Consider the following 20,088-nt stretch of genomic DNA (forward strand, 5'->3'; position numbering starts at 1 on the left):
CTACGTTGTATATTTACCGCCTGTGAAAAATAAATTGTTTAGACATATCTTTTTTTTATATATATATAAACAGAGAATTCCCTCTCCAGAATCTCTTCTTCTTTCGATTGTGTGAAGTTAGAGAGAAACTGCAAAGTGTAAACATTACTGTCATGAAGACTTTCCTGTGTACAAAGCACTGACACTGGAGACTCCTTCCTTCACTTTAATCACTTTTAGCACGTTATCAGCCTTCCCTGTCTGTTGTGGAAAGACAATTATTTTCCGTGTTGAATTCAAGTATGTAGTACGTAATTTACTACATTTTTGCTCACCTTTTTTTTTTTAACTTAACTCGCTCCTTGTTAAATATTTAATAAGTTATTTAAGTATTTAATGCAAGCTTTTAAAAAAAATCTAATCAGAAGCGGCTACAGTTTCTCAATTCTACTTCCGGTGCACGTCTCAACTCCGTCAATTCCAGTTCCGGGTTGCGTTGTTTGCAATATGGCGGCAACACCAGCTTCAAACCCCTCACAGTTGCTACCCCTCGGTAAGAGCGCGGTTTTAAACTTTGTGAGCATTTTATCTAGCTCGTTGACTCTGTGTAACGGTGTTATAAATATATAAATATTATGTCCTCACGTGGCGGTGTTTTATTCGCCTGCTTTGTTCTAACGAAGGACAAATGACTGGTCGTGTCCCATATTAGTGCACTACACAGGCTGTCTAAATAGCACATACAGACTAGCAACACTACGCACTATGTAGTGCTCCAGCGTGGTGTTTGGGACGGAACCAGATGAACGCACGCTTAACTATTTGTGCTAAAACTGTTTAAAGTAGTGTTTACCTGATAATTAAACTCGATTTCCGACTTTAAAAGTGTCTTATTGTGTGGATTTGGGTTCTTTAAGGCACTTTCAAATGCTTTACTTAAAATATATATATATATATATATATATATATATATATATATATATATATATATATATATATATAAAGTGTGTTTTTATAAATAAGTGGTGTTACCTCAGGTAGCTGAGGTAAAATATTTGCATGTTCATTTTTTTAATATTTAAGGTTTTGTTACTCTTGTTTATCACCCATTAATTTTTTTTTAAATAAATTGACTTATTTACGGTTATTTTTTAGGTTAGTTTACATTATGACTTAACTATTGTGGGGAAAAAGTCTTACAAAATATATACAGATTTTATAAAACTATATAAAATAAAGCTAACTGTAACGAAATGTACAAGTAAAAACTAACAAACTGTGGAAAGAAATTCAACGCCACTGCATTTTATAGCTACGGAGTAAATTTCCTGAATGAAACGGTGGAATCTGATTGGTCGAATGGAAATTTTATTCTTTTTTTTTTCTTCTTCTTTTTTTCTACAGTTCTATCTTTTACATTTTTGAAAACATACGATCTCTAACGTACAATATGTTGAACTGATGCACAGTACAGGTGTTTTGAACGTAAAATCTATTTAACCAATCAGATTGCGCCAGTTAATTCGAGCGTTTCTAGCGTAACGTAAAGTTAGCATTGCTAGTTTTGCTTTTTTTTTTCCCCCCACTTCATTTATTTATTTATTTTTTTACAGAGCTGGTGGATAAATGTATCGGCTCACGAATTCACATCGTCATGAAGAACGATAAAGAGATCGTGGGAACCTTGCTCGGGTTCGACGATTTTGTCAGTATCCTTTCTCCTGAATTACGCGAGTTTGCTCATTCAGAATTTGCCTTTTTTGTTGTTTTTTTTTGTTGTACGGTTTGTCCTTGACCAGCGTGTAATCAGACATGGTGCTCGAGGACGTCACTGAATTGTACGTATAATGTATATATATTTTTTTACAGATTTATAAAAACAAATTTTTAGCATACAAGCTCGAACAGTTTTGTTTCATGTTGTTAACGTGAAACAAAACTTTTTGTCGTTCTGCAGCGAGATCACACCTGAAGGACGACGGATAACAAAACTGGATCAGATCCTCCTCAATGGAAACAACATCACCATGGTAGGTTCTGGAGGTTTGGGCAGAGTCTTAAAATGGCTGACGTTGCAGTAAGAACAATAACGAGGGGAAAAAAAACCTGCCGTTTAGGACAGAACCCATAAAATTGATGTTTTAATAAGAACGTTAATTATGGAAGCACGCTACATTTTGGGACAGAGCCCTAAAATGACCCTAAAATAGCTGAGGTTCCAGTAAGATGACTATTTCAGGGGAGAATGCGAGAACTAGAATGTTTTTACGGAGCCCCAAAATGGCCGACACTCTTGTAAGAACATTAATTTGGAACGGGGCACTAAAGTGGCTACCGCACTACTATGAAAATTACCTAGAGAACACAGCTAGTGTTTGGGACAAAGTCCTAAATTATCTGTGTTTCTAGTAGCATCACAAATGAGGGGAGAATGCTAGCATTTGGGACAGATCCGAATAAGAGTCAAAATTCTAGTAAGAACACTGGTTAAGGAAAAATGCTAATAGCTGGGATGCAGACTCAAAATGGCCGCCATTCTAGTAAGTAAATTAGTTGTTGAAGAAAGCTAGTGTTTGGGACAGATCCCTAAAATGGCCGATGTTCTAGTAAGAATTAGGGAAGCATACTAGTGTTAGGGACAGTGTGTTTCTAGTAAGATCACTAATTAGGGGAGAATGCTAGCATTTGGGGACAGAGCCGTATAAGAATGCTAGTTAGGGAAAAATGCTAGGAGCCCCAAAATGGCCAGCATTCTAGTAGGAACGTTAATTAGGGATGGAAGCCCTAAAATGGCAAACGTTCTAGTAAGAACACTAATTAGAGAAGAAAGCCAGTGTTTGGGACGGAGCCCTAAAATATCTGCGGTTCTAGTAAGATGACTAATTTGGGGGGGGGGTGCGAGAACTAGAATTTTAGGACAGAGCTCTAAAATGGCCGACTCTCTAGTAAGAACGTTAATTAGGGATGGAGCCCTAAAATGGCTGCTGTACTAGTAAGAACACTGATTAGGGGGGAGCACTGGTGTTTGGGACGGAGAACAGTAATGAACTGTGAATAATTAAAGTGATGGAGTGGATATGTGATGATAAAATGGTGTGTTTACAGTTAATCCCAGGAGGAGAAGGACCAGAAGTCTGATCACAACAGCTTTCTTTTTTTAAAATTTTTTTATTAGATTATATTTTGTTTTATTAATTTTTTTCTTCAGAACTGTCATGTGTTTGAGTGATGTATTATTTCATTTCAATGTAAAACATGTTCTCTGTCTGAGTTATCGTGCCGTCTGATTGTGTATCAGAACGAAGAGTTGGGTTAGCCGTGCTTCACAGCGAGCACGGTTCTCTTGTTGTTAATAAATAAATAAACAATAAAGACTCATGGAGCCTGAACTTTCCTGTGAGAGGTTTTTTTTTTTTTCTTTTTTTTTTTTTTTTATAAACATGATTGGCTCTTTAAAGGAAAAAAAGAGGCGGAGTCACAAGATTAGTATCAAACACGCCGGTTTATTTCTATCGACATGAGTGTCATTATTACAGTGTGTAGTTGTGATTGGTCAGATCTATTCAACAGAAACAGCATTTCTGGAAAGAAACGGGTGTGGGGTGAGACAGGTGGGTGACGATGACGCGTCTCGCTCTCAGTACATGCAGGGTTTCTCTTCTCCCTTTGGGTTCACCACCTTCTCCAGGTTCTTACTGATGATATCGTAGAGCTCCGCCTGCACAGTCGGGCACAGGGTGTCACACTGTTATATACTCATTTATGTCAAAAGTTGTTTAGAATAAAACACAGATGTAAGTGAACGTGTTGTTAGAAATGGGACAGTGTTGATGAAATGATAACGTTGTATGTGTTTAGTATAATAACGGAGTACAGACGTAATATCCGCGGATGTCGAGTAAGATGACCCGGATCTCGCAGTACGCAGCTTCGTCTTTCTCGTGGACGAGCGAGCGGTAGTCCATCTGTAATCGTGCACGCAAGACAGGTTCGTTTACGTGTGTTATTAATGACACAGTGAACATTACTACACAATGCGCAGCTGTTTTCCTCACCACATGCGTGTCTTTGGAGGCTTTGGCTACTGCGTCGCCTCTCTCTGTGAAATACCTACACACACACACACACACACACACACACCGCAGTCACTATAGTGCTGTATATTTTGCTAAACATGATGTATATATGTGTAAATGTGAACAAATTTCTACTTGTTAATGTTGGTTTGAAATCCCTCCAGTTTAGTTTTCACAGCTGTAATTCGCTCCAGGATCTTCTCCTGGAAAAACAAACAAACAAACAAACGTGGATCATTAAGAAATGAATAATGTACAATAATGAAAAGTGAACGTCTTAAAAATACGCCTTCTTGGGACGTTGGCAGTAAAATATTTTCCCTTGTAAATCTTCTGATATTCGCTGACTATGGAGACTTTTCACCAGCACCATGTCCTCCATGTTTGTTTTTCACGCTCGCCCCAGAACATACAACCTGCTTGGTCGGGATCCCCCCACCCCCTGCTCATGTCCAACTCAACTGGAATATCGACTGGTTTCACGTTCTACAGCATCAGAAGCACTTTTTTACACCATATCCAGAATCTTTACGGGTGTACACGGCCGTTATTATGGACATTTTAAAATACGAATACATAATACGTTCTGAAACGAAAGCTTGCCTGAACGGTTCGCAAGGCAGCTGGCTGAGACTAGAGGTGTGCGATGCTCACGGGGGCACAGAAACCCTGACATGAGTGCTGCGTGACGTATTTACAGCATTCGTTCATCCTTAGTAACGGCCTGGTCTGGGTTGCGGTCGTTCCCACGCACTGGGAGATTATGCATGATTATGTATGAACTGGGGTGATGTAGCTGAGGTCGAAGAACTGTCAGAGCCAGAATTCACACACTGTTGATATTTCTACATCTGGGGATTTATCTCAGTTGTTTTTCAAGTGAAAGAAAACCATGTCCAGTTTAGGCCACACCCACTTCAGTGTACACACGTAAAATCCAGGATGGTATCGAAATTCAATCCTGCTATAACTCTGTAATCTGTGTACGAAGAACCGCGCCCATGCGCTCTATCCTCGTTAGTTACCCTATGGTTCGTAACGATGGCGTGTGAACAGACCTGAATCGCGACTCCGAAGTCGTTCCCGTCCTCGATCTTAGGAATCAGCAGCGAAATCCAGCAGGACACCTGCACGATAAAGACACGTGAATGACGTCCTGGATTCACGGACGCGCTGTGACAGGTGTTTCAGCTCTATCTGATTGGATATCTGGTTGATATGTTTTTTTGACTCACAGTGATGCAGGTCTCTTTAAGACCCGTGATTTCAGGCTTCACCACGTCCAGCAGCTTCATGATCTTCTCGTTTCCTTTGATGAAGCCACACACAGGACCTTTACAGGAAAAAAAAAAACAAACACACTTGAACTAAACTAATTAGATTTTACTAACATTTAAAACCAGGAGAACGTTATACAGCGCCGCGGGTATGTCGGAATACGCGGGAATTCGTACGTTTCTTCTTCTTCTTCTCCTCTTCTTCATTTTTATCCGTCTCCATTTCCTGTTTGGAGAAAAACAAAATGGGAATTCAAACGGAGAAATAAAACAAATGAAATGACATGAGATAACTCTTATAGCCGAAGACGAACCTCCTCTTCCGGGCTTGGAGGATCTGGAATGGGAATATCGAGCGCCGCGTGGAGGGAAGAGAGATCCGAGACGCACAGTTCTTCCTCCTGAAACAAAGAACGACATCAGTGCTGGACGCTGGAACAATGTACAACCCTAATATTAACACTTCTACTGCTACACCACCAGTATCAACGTACCCTATTGTATAACTGATATATTTTGTCATAACGTCACATCGCTGTCATCGTACCGCTCTATATACGGCAGCGCTGCTGAATACTGGACTGTGATTGGTCAGAAGAAGATTGGCCGTTTTATATTAATGCGCTCGTTCGAATATGTTAGCGTTTCTATAGTAACAGCTCTTTCGTGCCACATAAACGCTATAACATGGATAGTCATAACTTGATTCGTGGACGTTTCATACTGTTTTATGTACATAATATAATACATGAATTATTATATAATATGTATAAATAACTATAAATGGATAAAAAGTATGACGTGTTTTTATTTAATGAATAGAAAATTGTAATCGTTGGTGTCGGGACGTGCTCTTATAGGAAAACTTGAGGTCCACATCACTTTATTAAAGCGGTGTTTACCTGAATCAGATTGTCCAGCTGGGAAATCTTCTTTGGAATATGATTAGAGAAAAGATCTTCTGCCTGAACGTAAATACATAAAATAAACATATAGAACTACAGGGACACGTACAAGCAAATGAATAGCATTCAACCTCCAGAAAAAAAATAATTTATATATATATATATATATATATATATATATATATATATATATATATATAGTATATGTTTAGTAAAAGTCCATGTAAATGTTCTGAAGATGTTCTACCTTCTGATACAGTGAATGGCGGTATTTCTGAACCTGCAGAGAAAATAAAACACAATAATTAACCAGAGTTAATGAATTAATACAGAAGATCAACCATAATTGTTCATTTATCAATTTTTTTAACTTACGTGATTTGATTTGGCGAGTAAAATGGCTGACACACACATACACTTGATGTTTAAAGGCCGAGATTTTATAGTGTTTAAGTGTGTGTGGTGTCTCCAACAGAAAGCAAAACTAAACTTCACGAAACTGCTAGTCATTGTAGGAAAAAAGAAATAAAAAGTGTAACGGTGAGGTTTTACGACCGAGTTTTAGTGAAATGTGTAGTTTAGGGTTTTACGATGATTTAATTCGGCCCTGCGTCTTAATGCCGCGTACAGATCGTTCCTGATGAGATCTGGATTTAAGGTTGATTCCAGGTCTCGTTTCTGTTCTAAGTTTACTGTGGGGTTTAAGAACAAGCCCAGGTTGAGTTACGCTTCAGTGAAGTTTTGTAGTGTAGGTTCACTACATTTTGTCTGTAATTGTAAATGTGCAATTGCACTGTAGGTTTACAGTTAAACCACACACACACACACACACACACACACACACACACACACAACTTTTACTAGTTTAGTGAAAATCCACACTGTGTTTTGATAAACTAAACCCAAACTAAACATATACACAGTTTTTATTTGATTATTAAAGTACTCCAGGTGTGTAAACCAGGACTTTCTGCGTTCCACAAAAACGTGGGGACCAGCACCATGTCCTCACAAGGTCAAACCTGTCGCCTAGTCCTGTCCTTATGGGGACATGTTTGCCTAGTCCCCAGAAACACATGAAATCCCGCCTACTGATCCGGCCCGACGGCTGCTGGTGTTAATTGCGCTGCTAATTAAAGTCTCTAACATGCAGGTAAATGTGTGTGTGAGAGAGTGTGTGTGTCTCACCTTGAGCTCGTTTTCTCGGCTGATCTTAAACTTGGACATTTTGGACGAGTTTCGCGGAGTAAAAGTCTGGATTAGATGTGAGATGAATGCGGTGAGATGAGCTGCGGGACTTTTCCGGCCGTTTCCTCTTGCACTTTCGCTTTCATTTAGCTCCGCCCAGGTGCCTCTTAAGGTGGACTTTCATAAACACGCCTGATGTCTGTATGTGCATAAAATGATATTTAGTTTGTCAGTACTCGTCGTATTCTTTTCCCAACCCCGTTAGTGTTCATGTAAGAATCTGAGAAATCGATTTCGTGTTGATTTTAAACGTGTAAAATTGTAACGCTTTCGGTATTCATCTACTCCACCTTAAATGCAACAAAAAACACCTTGAAAGCCTATATACTTCCGTCTGTCTAAGTGTGTGTGTGTGTGTGTGTGTGTGTGTAATACTTGGACATATTCCACATCATCTCTAGGTTATAGGAAGAAGAATAGGAAGTTCTCTCATATATCAAGTATAATGATTTTATTCACATAATACACCGATGAGTCAAAATGTTATGACATTAAAAACAGCCCCGAGCCTAACATGTCCCAGACCTTGCACCGTTGTTATGAGATAATCACTGTTATTTGCTTCATCTGTATATTGTGGCTCATTGGTGTAGATTGAAAGCACATATTTTTCATTCAGTAATCGTCAATAAGCGCTTTATTGTGTCCAGGGTCACTGTGGATCCGTTCAACATATCCATTCTCACCCTTACAGCAATTTAGCATATCTAATCCACCTACTTGGACAGTCGGAGGAAACCAGAAATCCCAGAGGAAACCCACGTGGACACAGGGAGAACAGTTACCCTCTAACTCTAGCTCAGGATCAAACCAGGAATCCTGGAGCTAGCCTCTGTTCCACCGTGTAGCCGTAAGGAAACGATTCCTTTAAAAAACATTGAAGCAAAGCTGAATATCCTTCATTTTTATGTTAATTAACCACATTTTGCGTCAACCCTGTTACTCGTTTAAATACAGCATGTCGGCCTTGACAAGAACAAAAGATTGATGTATGAGATGGGTTAACACGTTTGATCAATATGAGTTTTCATTAACTTTTCATTTTTTAAGTGCTAAATGGCAACACAATCTTGTAATCAGTCACACATCAGGACATCTCGGGCACACACGCGTAACACACGCAGTAAAACAAACATTATATTTCTTCAAGACTTGTCAAACTCAGACATTTAGGTGTCGGTCCCAAACTGAATAATAATTTATTTTTATTTTTTTTTAAAACAAACAAATCCAGAATAAATAGAGTTGTAAAATTTTCTTTATAAGAATACCTCTATACAAACAAACAAAACAATAGAAACCCTCATAGAATTTGTAATGGTTTTAATGGTTATAATGGGAATTGTATTGGTTTTAATAGAAACTGTAATGGTCCCTGTGGGTCTCTACTGGTAATTTGTTGACTTTTATTGGTGATATGTTATGTTTAGTGTCTACTGGATGCCATTAAGGACCAATAACAGTAATAGTTTCAACGGTTATCCGATGGTTTGTACTGGCATTTGTAGAATTTCTCTGATGGTTTCTATTGTTTTTTGTTGTTGTTGTTGTTGTTGTTGTTGTTTTCCCCCCAGCATGGTTTTAAAAAAATAAAATAATAACCTACGTATCTATTTCTCTGTCATATACGTTGTGCGAATAAATTGTAAACAAAATGTTTACCACGTCACTTTAAAAAATAAAAGATTCCTTTTATTGTCGCCCTCTGGCGGAGAGAATGAAAAAGTTCAAGCCGAGTTTGCGGTGATCACGTGATTTCTGGGAAACGAGAACGGGGAGTGGAGAGATCTCACTCTCTCACACACACACACACACACATACACACACACACTGAGACTGTATCCCACACCCTTTCACCCAGGAACAGTACAGACTCACCGATAGAAGGTAAACGAAACTTAAAATCTACTTCCTTTCACATCACAGGTTTTCAATAAGTGTGTTCGGTTACATCTTATCAAAGCTTTTAACATTTAATGTTCTTTTGATCTTAAAGTGACATGGTTACTGTGTCATGAAGACTGACAGTGAAGATCTGCAGGTGTTGCTTCTGTCATGGAGTGATCTGTAGATCTCTCTGCTTTCTCCTTCCACAGATCCGGTCAATAAAACAGACTTTTACATAGTGATCATGAAAGATTTACGATCCATTAGCTGTGGTCCTGCATCATTGTATCTGAAGTATCTATTAAAATCAAAAACTGGTGTTTTATAGCTTTATTTATGAATCCTTTGGTATTGTAGACAAAAATAACAGTGTAATATATATATATATATGTACATTTTTGCAAAAAATGACCAGAAGTGTTTTGTATGAATTTCTTCATAGTTTCTCATTTGTGTGTAAGAGGAACGATTAGATTAGATTAGATGATTCGTCCTGTACTCGTTCACAGTGGTTCCGAGCAAATGTTCTCTAAATACACATTTGTCCCCGCTTCTGTAAACAAACTGGCTACCAACGATGGCTCTTTTGTGTTGGTTGCGCAACTTTCTGTGCGTGTTTGTTTGTGTGTGTGTGTGTGTGTGTGGTCGTGCCCCCCTCCAAAATGTTCATATTGACTCAGCCACGTATGGGCTGTGCTAACTGTTGTCTATACACTGTGACAAAAAATGAGGAACCAATTAAAGGACAAACCTGTTTACCTGGGCGAACCAAATACAGGGTAGATCTGATAATGGGCGAACCAATTTCAGGGTAGATTTGATTATGGGCGAACCAATTACTGGGTAGATCTGATAATGGGCGAACCAATTACAGGGTAGATTTGATTATGGGGGGAACTAATTACTGCAAAGTATCGAAGGCAACAGGTTACAGGGTAGAAATGCAGTCCCGTCCGAAAGTATCAGAATGGCCAGTTCTTTTGTTTTTGCTAGAGGTTGGACGCATTTCTCTGTAAATTGTCGTACAGACTGTTCCTCAGACTTCTGAATTCGTTCTGCTGCTCCCATCGTGAGTTCCATCATCAGTAAAGATTGGTGAGAATGTTCCAGAAGCAGCCATGCAAGCCATGACGCTACCTCCACCATGTTTCACAGGAACAGCTCGTATGTTCTGGATCCTTTCTTTCTCCACACTTTGGTAGAGGTTCATCTCGTTTTGGCTCGTCTCTGTATTCCAGTCTGGCTTTCTGATTCTTACTGCTGATGAGCGGTTTGCATCTTGTGGTACGGCCTCGATAAGTCTCGATAAGGCCTCGAACGGTGGAGGTTGTTGGTGAGGTTACTGACTGTTTGTGGGTTTTTCTTCACAGCTCTCACAATGTTTGTCATCAGCTGCTGTAGTTTTCCTTGGTCGACCCGTTCTGTGTCTGTTCCTCAGCACACCAGGGGTTTCTTTCTTTTTCAGGACATTCCTAATTGTTTTATTGGTTATACCCAACGTTTACGCAATGCCTCTGATAGATTATCTCTCTTCTCTCAGCTTCAAAATGGCTCGCTTTCCTCTCATAGACATCTCTCTGGTCTTTATGTTGGTTTATCCTTTTTAATGACAAATGCAGTCTTCACAGGTGACACAACACTCAAACCAAGAGTAGATGTTCAGAACTATTAATTCTTTAAACAATCAATCTATCAGGACACACCTGGGTAACAAGAAACAGCTGTCAGTCACGTGTATCAATATTTTTGCTAACTTTTTCTAAATGGTTCATTTCTATGTTAAAGTGCTAACATAACCTGTTCACCTGTATGTATGAGTGTTTTGCACAGTAACTACACTGTAATGACACTCATAAATGGTCAACAGTGTCATCATATTATCGAACCTGTCCCTTAGTCCCCTCGTCGAATTTTATTGGCTAGCAGCCGCTTTGGTGAGAGGCAGGACTGACCAATCAGGATCATGTGTCTGTCCGTTTCTGAATGGAAGTTTCTAGCCAGCTAGCTACAGTAATCGCTGTTAATCAGGTGAGTTTGGTTAAGTGTGTAGATTAAGTGCGTCACACTTCTGATTGGTTGACTTGTACAGATCATTCAGTGATTATCAGCTCGCAGGTCACAGCAGAGGAAGTCAAACTCAGGGTCGTGTTAAACGTTTTTCTTCTCAGAGGAAACACGGCACATGCACGGAGGTAGCAGTTACAGACCACGCCTTTTGTACTTTCTTTCGTTTCTAGTTTGGTGAACTTTCATTCAGATCCGAACCACAGAGTGTGTTAATAAGTGTTGTGTAAGTGTTGTGTGTTAATGGGACATCAGCATGTTGTTTGTTTATATATTTATTTTGGTGCCTCGTCATCCGTGAGACTTAAAATTAAAATGAAATAAAAATGAAAACCCCCAAATCCTGAATTCTGTCGATTAAGCATTAAAAAGTCCCAGAGTCTGATAACTGCAGTAAACCGAGTGCTGGAGGAGGGAGATAAAACTAAAACCCAGACAAAAGTGTGTGTTTAATGAAGGGCGACTCTGTGTTCCTGCTGCTGAGGCGTGGTCTGCTGAGACACGCGGTTCTCCTGACCCAGACACACGGTTCTCCTGACCCAGACACACGGTTCTCCTGACCCAGACACACGGTTCTCCTGACCCAGACACATGGTTCTCCTGTCTCAGACGCAATTCTCCTGACCCAGACACAGTTCTCCTGACCCAGACACACGGTTCTCCTGACCCAGACGCGGTACTCCTGACCCAGCGTGGAACAGCAGAACCTGTGGCTCAGGTGATAGAGCGGGTTGTCTGCTAATTGCAGGGTTGGCGGTTTGATCCCCGGCCCACGTGACTCCACATGCGGAAGTGTCCACTGAAGTGTCTAAGTTGCTCCTGATGGCAGGCTAGCATGCGTGTGTGTGTGTGTGTGTGAAACAGTGTAAAGTGCTTTGTAGAACCTCCAAGGTTAAAAGGGACTATATAACACAGGGTTGTTTAGTTCTCACAGCCTGCAGTGGAGTTCTGTACAGAACCTTTCTTCAAATTAATATTCACTTCTGTTTCTATTCAGATGCCGTCGGGGAAAATCCGCTGCACGCGCCGCCTGCGCTCCTGGCTGGTGGATCAGGTGAGTGCTTTCTTTCTTCCTTCCTTCCTTTCTTTCTTTCTTTCCTGTTGATCTGTCTGTTATAATTTTTGACTCCTTTTCCCCTTTCTGCTGGTCTTACATCACACACTCCATAAAAACGTAAACATTACTTTCTTATCAAGTTCTTATCGTACTGGGAGCAATATTTATTGCGTGCGTGTGTGTGTGCGTGTGTGTGTATGCAGGTGAGCAGTGGGAAATACCGCGGTCTTGTCTGGGAAGACGAGGAGAAGACCATGTTCCGTATCCCGTGGAAACACGCGGCCAAACACGACTTCCGCAGTGATGAGGACGCTGCTATCTTTAAGGTCCCCTTCTGTCCTTATTCGAGTCGCAACACTGACGTCATTAGTGTTTTATCCTCTCGTGTATTTCTATTCAAGACAGTTTTGTGGGAAACGAAATCCTTTATTCGGAAAATTCCCTCACTCGGTTAAGACGTGTCTCAAGTTTTAGTTTTGCGCAGTAGTGAAAAAAGTACTCAATAATCTCCACTTCTGCTTTCGCGGGTATCGTTATGAGCTGGTAAGAAGACACAGGAACTCGACCAGGATACAGATAGTGACTGTGTGTGTGTGTGTGTGTGTGTGTGTGTGTGTGTGTGTGTGACCCGTGGTGTAGGCGTGGGCTGAGTTTAAGGGGAAGCTGTGTGAGAATGACCCTGCCGGTCCCGCGTCATGGAAAACACGCCTGCGCTGTGCTCTGAATAAAAGTCCAGAGTTCAGCGAGGTCACCGAGAGGTCACAGCTCGACATCTCCGAACCCTACAAAGTGTACCGGCTCGTCCCGCTCGACGAACAGGGTGAGACGCCTGTCTGTCTCTCTCTGTCGCACGAGTATCCCAACACCGAGGCGCCAGTTAGGCTATATTATAACCGTATCACGCAGCGAACCGTTTTTATCTCCGCACAGGACTGACTGAGATGAAGCAAGAAGAAGAGGAGAAAGAAGTGAGGAGGAGCAAGCGCAGAAAGAGGAGGAGCAACTCGGAGACGAACGGAGACAGTCCGACGAAGTGGATTAAGGAAGAGGAGGCGGCGGTCGCGGTGCAGAGCATCAGCGTGGTGAGATGATTGGTACAATTCCAAAAACATGAATGTTCAGGTGTTTTTGAGGTGTTTTTTTATCCCTTCTGCTTTGATGACTTGCAGGAAGTTGACGCCACTACAGGAAATGACCTCGCTCTTCACCTGGATGGCCAGACGGAGCACGTCGACGTGGAGAAGAGCGACGGAGGTGAGAGAGTCGTTGTTCTCAGAGTTATTCCGTTCAGGTTGAGACTCTCGAGATGTTGAACATCGGATCGATTGTTTGTTTGTTTTTTGTCTCGTCTCCAGTCATCGATGAGATTCACTTAAACCTCACCGTGGAAACCGGCCCTCCTCCTGGACACAGCAGAGGTAATTCATAACTGATTCACCGTTAAGATTCGTCCATTTATAAGTGATGTTGTTTATGGTCAATCAAGATTTCTGATGAGAACGTCTTCCGTCTTCCTCTCTTTCTCAGAGTGTCCGTCGTTCCTCATCAGGGTTTATTACCTGGGAGCGGAGGTGCTGAGGAGGGAGGTGATGAGCGACGACGTTCGCATCGCTTACCCCCCGCCGTGTACGGCTCCGCCGTCTATCAGCGGTGCGAGTTTCCCTCGGGTCCCTCTGCCTCCTCCCCCCGCCGACCTCACGCCCAATCAGATCAGCTCCATTTCCACGCTGCTGCCGTTCATGGACAGCGGCGTCGTCCTGACCACGTCGAGTCGAGGCGTTTACGCTAAGCGTCTGTGTCAGGGACGGGTTTTCTGGAGGGGACCGCACACGCTCACCAACGCGGCGAGCAAGATGGAGAGAGGCGTGAAACCGACACTGATCTTCAACAAACAGTTCTTCAAACAAGGTAATTCTAAAACAAGGGGCGGAGTCGATGTAATGTGTTCCTCGTTGGTCTCGTCAGGACTCTTTGGTGTGTGACGGGCGCAGGAATGTTTCAGGCTGCGATTTTTTGATATTAAAGGTGTTAAATGTCAGTTATTATGACGTGGAGGTTGGAAGAACACTAGGGTACCATGGAGCTGTCGAGGATTAAGATCCTTACAGATAATGGGTCTGTCGCAAGCTTGTACAGGGTCCGGTCCTAAGAACCCTTGCCATCATTGTGTTTTCTAACATCAGGTGCTTAGCCTTCACAGCCAGATTTCTAAGCTTGTGGCTCTGTGGTTAAGGCTTTGGGCCACACAAGTCAAGCCGTGTCTTGTGGGTGTTTATTGTCGTTCCTCCATATAGTGGGTACGAATGAAACGTTGTTCCTCCAGGACCACAGGCTTTGACTAGCCCGAGTAAGCATTGGGAGGCAGCTAGTTGTTGAGGGAAGAAAGTGTCGCAGAATCAGGTGGAGGTAGCACGCATGCTCAGGTATTAGGTGAAGAGTCCGTGCGAGGGCCGGGAGGGGTCATCCATAATGCTGGCTTTTTGCAGCTTGGTGTGAGATCAAATCCTGGCCACAGTTGTTTCCTTAGGCATGACCTCATCATCAGGATTTGTCTCAGATCCGGTCGCCTGGCTTTGGATGAAATGAGCGAATACACGTGTAGATGGAGAGTTGGAGACGCCATGGTCGTATTATTGTCCACGCTCTGCTCTGGCTCCAGTCTCTCATACCGGCCAAATACCACGCATGGTTGATTGGACAACCGATTAAACAAGTGGAATCAGGTGTAATTCCTCCTCGGATTCTAGATTCAACTAATCAGCTAATTAACCCTCAGATTAGATCAAGTAATGAGATATGTATGTTTAAAAATGTGAAGTTTTGTTTTTAGGGGGGTAGTTTGGACAACCGTTGCCGTACGGCAACAACGTACAGTGGTAGATCATGCAAATCGTGTGCATTGTCAAAACGAACAAACAATGTATGAGATTACAATTCTCTTTTTTTCCCAGATACATAGGAAAATAGTTCTTTTGCGTTATTGCCTGTTAAAAGCAATTAACCGTTGCCATATGGCAACACTATGCCGTAAAGGGTTAACAGGCCTCCCTGAGTTAAAGTGGGTGTGTCCCGATAACGACTGGCTAGACAACAATGCTTTTATTTCCAAATCAGACAAAGGTATAAGTATAATAAGAGTTTTCAGCTCAGAGGTGGAGTGAGTTTTCTTTATTTCATCCTGCTTTCTCTAGTCGATGTGTGGATGAGAAGGTTCCGATTCTTGGATCGGTTATTTCTTATAGTCTAGATTTCGTTTGTTAAAACTTGGAGCCTCTTCATTCTGAATCATATCTGACTGGATGAGCCTTGTTTGTACTTTCAGAGTTGGAGCAGTTCCATAATGGAGGAAAACAACCTGAAACCGAGATCACGTTTTGTTTTGGAGAGGAGCTGTTGGAAGGAGACGACATTTCGAAGAAGCTCATCATTATTAAGGTAAATCCAAGTAAATCAGCAAGAAACTTGCTGCTGTGAATCAGATTCCATGTGGAATTGGACTACTCCATCTCTGTCTCTCTCTCGCTCTCAGATCAGTCTGCCCTGGGCTGAGAAACAGATCAAGGATCAACAGATCATCCAGTTTGGACAGAACGCGTGGACAGAGTCCATCTCCTTGCTGCAGAGTTTAGCTCAGCAGTCTCCGTCAGGGGAAATCACGCTCAGTCTGGTGGAGTTATCCGAGCAGACGCTCACCATGCTCTAATGTATCTCCTGTAGTCTATGTAATGTCTGAAGCCATGCTCGAGTTGGATTCGAAGCACGCACTACACAGAGCATTATTGCAGGTTCCTCCTGAGAGATTCTGTGAAACTATGTTATTACACTCTCTTCAGTGTTTCTCTATTGAAGAATCCTTTGAATCTTCTACTTCTTCTACTATTGTTAAACACTAATCACACCGTAAAACATCAACGTTACCTATTAAACCGATGTTTACGCACAAGTTTGTTTGTTGAATGTTTACACAGTAGTTCATTTTTAATAATGACTTTTTCAGAACGATAAAAAAAATAATTAAAAAAACGCCAGCGCAGTAAATATAAATCTAGCTTTATTGTGGTGTAGATTGTTCAAAAGGTCACGCGAACGATAAAACGTACCTAAAATTTAAACGAATTCAAATATATAACAGTTTTATAATATTAAAAAACGATAATTAGTCATTATTGTACACCGATTTATATAAAAACAGGACAAGAACGAATAAGTGTTAATTATTTAACAATAAATAAATAAATGGAACAGCAGGAAGACGTTTACGGGATGTTGGCGGCGGGATGGTAAGTCTACTCCCTGAAACGTAACTACGTCACATGTTGCCGTTAGCCGGACAGATGAGCTCCGTGATTTTAGCGTTGAGTTTCTGATTGGTCCAGTCCTTCGTGATGTCGTCCAAATGGCTGTCGAAATCAACCAACAGCATGTGATCTCTGGAGTTTAGTATCTGAGCGGTGATCGCTCGGGTTTCTTCCCACTGACGGAGCATTATTCTGTAAGACAAATAAATGATAAAAAAACACTCAAAAGAGTTCTACGGGTTACAGCGGACTAGTGTTCTAACTTTAATGGCCGCCAGTTTAAGGTTCTGTAGCAAATGTTAAAGAGTTTATCCCTGATTAGTGGATTAGGGATAATAAAGCAGTGTTTGGGAATTAGGAGCGTTTAGGACATGTCCATTAGACTTGAGAGCGTTTAGGACATGTCCATTAGACTTGTGAGCGTTTAGGACATGTCCATTAGATTTAGGAGCGTTTAGGACATGTCCATTAGACTTGAGAGCGTTTAGGACATGTCCATTAGATTTAGGAGCGTTTAGGACATGTCCATTAGATTTAGGAGCGTTTAGGACATGTCCATTAGACTTGAGAGCGTTTAGGACATGTCCATTAGATTTAGGAGCGTTTAGGACATGTCCATTAGATTTAGGAGCGTTTAGGACATGTCCATTAGACTTAGGAGTGTTTAGGACATGTCCATTAGACTTAGGAGTGTTTAGGACATGTCCATTAGACTTGAGAGTGTTTAGGACATGTCCATTAGACTTAGGAGTGTTTAGGACATGTCCATTAGACTTGAGAGTGTTTTAGAACATGTCCATTAGACCTAGGAGCGTTTAGGACATGTCCATTAGACTTGAAAGTGTTTAGGACATGTCCATTAGACTTAGGAGTGTTTAGGACATGTCCATTAGACTTGAGAGTGTTTAGGACATGTCCATTAGACTTGAGAGCGTTTAGGACATGCCCATTAGACTTAGGAGTGTTTAGGACATGTCCATGAGACTTGAGAGAGTTTGGGACATGTCCATTAGACTTGAGAGTGTTTGGGACATGTCCATTAGACCTGAGAGTGTTTAGGACATGTCCATTAGATTTAGGAGCATTTAGGACATGTCCATTAGACTTGAGAGTGTTTAGGACATGTCCATTAGACTTGAGAGTGTTTTAGAACCTGTCCATTAGACGTGGGAGTTTTTGGGACATGTCCATTAGACTTGAGAGAGTTTGGGACATGTCCATTAAAGCTGAGAGAGTTTGGGACATGTCCATTAGAGTTGAGAGAGTTTGGGACATGTCCATTAGAGTTGAGAGAGTTTGGGACATGTCCATTAGAGTTGAGAGAGTTTGGGACATGTCCATTAGACTTGAGAGAGTTTGGGACATGTCCATTAGAGTTGAGAGAGTTTGGGACATGTCCATTAGACTTGAGAGAGTTTGGGACATGTCCATTAGAGTTGAGAGAGTTTGGGACATGACTATTAAACTTGGGAAACAGTATGGGACAATAATGCACTTACGTGCGTTTGTCTTTTAAGGTCCATCGCGAGTCTTTATGTTCGTACATCACTATCGGAGGAACACGGTATCCAGGTGACATTTTTTTCCCATCAATCTAAGACATGGACATAAATACATAAATATAAATCCATAACACCCACAAGCCATAACTAGTAAACAGTTAATAACGAATACAGTTACTGTACTGCTGTGTGTATGTGTATGTGTGTGTGTGTGTGTGTGTGTGTGTGTGTGTGTGTGTACCATCAGTAACACGGCATTGCTGCTCTGCTCCAGGATTTTGTCAGCCATTTTGAAAGCACACGCGGTTGGACTGAAAAACATAACCATGAATGAGAGACAGACATGCATGATCTCTGATCAAGATTCAGTGTGACATCTACTGGGCTTTTATGATTTATTTTCTTTTTTAAATCATGACGTGATAACCACAGATCATCACCTGCTGTCAGACAGAGTAGCGTTTGCCTGATAATATCCCACAATCCTCTGCTGCGTCTGAGAACACCACACGTCCACCTGCACGAGAAATGTCCGTCGTCCCATTTACGATTTTACTCTAATAATTAAACGCTGTTGTTAGAAGGACGTAAATGTGTTGCTAGGCAACCCCCCCCAAAAAAACTGTCCCCAACTCCTAGATCGAAAATAAACTCCTCGGAAACAAATTTTAGTACTGTGTGTGTGTACCTGAGTGAGAGCGAGCTGAGCGATCATGGCCAGCGGAAGATGCGAGTGCAGTAGAGGGACACAGTCCGTCACACACACTCCTTCCTCACACACTCCTCCTCCTCTTCCTCCTCCTGCAGGGGCTAACAGCAGGCCGTTCACACTGCAGCGAGGATACACACTTGCGTGCAGGAACATCTTCACACACGCCATGCACGACAGCTCCACCTCAGACATCCTTGATCTCAAACACACATACACACACCACCATCATCATCATCATATCACATAATTCTGTATCATTTATGATTTGTTAAGTATTATTATTATTATTATTATTATTATTATTTAATATTCTGGTTCAGGGCAGATTTTAATAGTCTATTGAGGATATTGCAATAATAATAATAATAATAATAATAATAATAATAATAATAATAATCTTAAGAAGAAGAATCTGATTGCTTAAGCTACATTACAGTAAATAAAAAAAACAAAGAAGAAATATTATAATCACTGTAGGAAGCGATTACATCCCGTTTATAAGTGTATATTTTGCTATAATGTATTTAAACCTGCATTAATAATTAATAACGCGTTATAAACTAAAACACACTCAGCAGCTGGGTTTAAAGCTACATAAAGGAGGGGAAAAACACGCAAACACTTACTTTATCCTCTTAACCTCGCGGAAATGAAATAAAAATCTAAATAAAAATCAGACTAAACAAAAAAAAAAAACCCCGAGAAGGTTCTAGAAGATCTAACATATATAATGATAATGATGAGGATGATCGTTCACGGAGCTGAGCGTTCTTCTTCGCCTTCTTCTTCAGTCAGGGAAACACTGCGCCCTCTTACCGCCACCTGTCGGTCAAACACGGGTACTGCATTTCCGGATGTTCCGTCTGTACTTTTTTTTTAATATTTTGTTTATATGGAGGTGTAGTTACCTCAAGTGATTGACGAGCGTGTGATGAGATCCATGAGATCCATAAATGAATCAAAAGAGATGCGTGAACATTTTTTCCCCTTCTCTTCACATTAGCAACTAACATTAGTAACAGTCACCTTTAACTCTGAACTGCTCATTTGGTTCGCTATTTGAAAGGCAAACACAAACTGAGG

At 41.2% G+C, this 20,088-nt stretch overlaps 4 protein-coding genes across 4 annotated transcripts; 2 read left to right on the plus strand and 2 right to left on the minus strand.

Annotated features, from left to right (window-relative positions):
* Positions 1–469: 469 nt before the first annotated feature.
* On the plus strand, positions 470–3,368 carry lsm5 (LSM5 homolog, U6 small nuclear RNA and mRNA degradation associated). Its single transcript, XM_017483520.2, has 5 exons — positions 470–532; positions 1,593–1,688; positions 1,790–1,817; positions 1,937–2,009; positions 3,085–3,368. The coding sequence occupies exons 1-5, from the start codon at positions 487–489 to the stop codon at positions 3,115–3,117; spliced, it is 276 nt and encodes a 91-aa protein (XP_017339009.1). The 5' UTR covers positions 470–486; the 3' UTR covers positions 3,118–3,368.
* Positions 3,369–3,462: 94 nt separating this feature from the next.
* On the minus strand, positions 3,463–7,580 carry psme2 (proteasome activator subunit 2). Its single transcript, XM_017483519.3, has 11 exons — positions 7,426–7,580; positions 6,485–6,517; positions 6,235–6,297; positions 5,647–5,733; positions 5,510–5,558; positions 5,291–5,388; positions 5,114–5,182; positions 4,191–4,258; positions 4,035–4,089; positions 3,858–3,944; positions 3,463–3,697 (listed from the first exon to the last, which is right to left on the minus strand). The coding sequence occupies exons 1-11, from the start codon at positions 7,462–7,464 to the stop codon at positions 3,617–3,619; spliced, it is 729 nt and encodes a 242-aa protein (XP_017339008.1). The 5' UTR covers positions 7,465–7,580; the 3' UTR covers positions 3,463–3,616.
* A 1,662-nt stretch (positions 7,581–9,242) lies between these two features.
* Positions 9,243–16,436, plus strand: irf9 (interferon regulatory factor 9). Its single transcript, XM_017483518.3, has 10 exons — positions 9,243–9,372; positions 12,434–12,490; positions 12,697–12,819; positions 13,133–13,313; positions 13,424–13,575; positions 13,663–13,747; positions 13,849–13,911; positions 14,021–14,401; positions 15,816–15,928; positions 16,023–16,436. Exons 2-10 carry the CDS (start codon positions 12,434–12,436, stop codon positions 16,194–16,196), a joined length of 1,329 nt encoding a protein of 442 aa, XP_017339007.1. The 5' UTR covers positions 9,243–9,372; the 3' UTR covers positions 16,197–16,436.
* A 91-nt stretch (positions 16,437–16,527) lies between these two features.
* Positions 16,528–19,794, minus strand: emc9 (ER membrane protein complex subunit 9). The gene is given in 6 exon segments (NM_001201143.1): positions 16,528–16,983; positions 18,291–18,385; positions 18,535–18,604; positions 18,734–18,810; positions 18,982–19,204; positions 19,632–19,794. Coding segments are annotated over 5 exon segments (639 nt in total). The 5' UTR covers positions 19,198–19,204; positions 19,632–19,794; the 3' UTR covers positions 16,528–16,802.
* Between the last annotated feature and the right edge of the window lie 294 nt (positions 19,795–20,088).

This window comes from Ictalurus punctatus, chromosome 13 (genome assembly GCF_001660625.3).
Source record: "Ictalurus punctatus breed USDA103 chromosome 13, Coco_2.0, whole genome shotgun sequence".
NCBI lineage: Eukaryota > Metazoa > Chordata > Actinopteri > Siluriformes > Ictaluridae > Ictalurus > Ictalurus punctatus.

Excerpts from the sequence above, each read along its gene's own strand:
- irf9 (XM_017483518.3), top strand. The coding sequence starts at position 12,434 with ATGCCGTCGGGGAAAATCCGCTGCACGCGCCGCCTGCGCTCCTGGCTG. Across the intron at positions 13,576-13,662 it reads CGGTGCAGAGCATCAGCGTG|GAAGTTGACGCCACTACAGG; the intron begins GTGAGATGATTG and ends GATGACTTGCAG. Across the intron at positions 13,912-14,020 it reads TCCTCCTGGACACAGCAGAG|AGTGTCCGTCGTTCCTCATC; the intron begins GTAATTCATAAC and ends TCTCTTTCTCAG.
- lsm5 (XM_017483520.2), top strand. The coding sequence starts at position 487 with ATGGCGGCAACACCAGCTTCAAACCCCTCACAGTTGCTACCCCTCG. Across the intron at positions 533-1,592 it reads CTCACAGTTGCTACCCCTCG|AGCTGGTGGATAAATGTATC; the intron begins GTAAGAGCGCGG and ends ATTTTTTTACAG. Across the intron at positions 2,010-3,084 it reads ATGGAAACAACATCACCATG|TTAATCCCAGGAGGAGAAGG; the intron begins GTAGGTTCTGGA and ends GTGTGTTTACAG.
- psme2 (XM_017483519.3), bottom strand. The coding sequence starts at position 7,464 with ATGTCCAAGTTTAAGATCAGCCGAGAAAACGAGCTCAAG. Across the intron at positions 6,518-7,425 it reads GCCGAGAAAACGAGCTCAAG|GTTCAGAAATACCGCCATTC; the intron begins GTGAGACACACA and ends TTTTCTCTGCAG. Across the intron at positions 5,389-5,509 it reads GGAGAAGAAGAAGAAGAAAC|GTCCTGTGTGTGGCTTCATC; the intron begins GTACGAATTCCC and ends TTTCCTGTAAAG.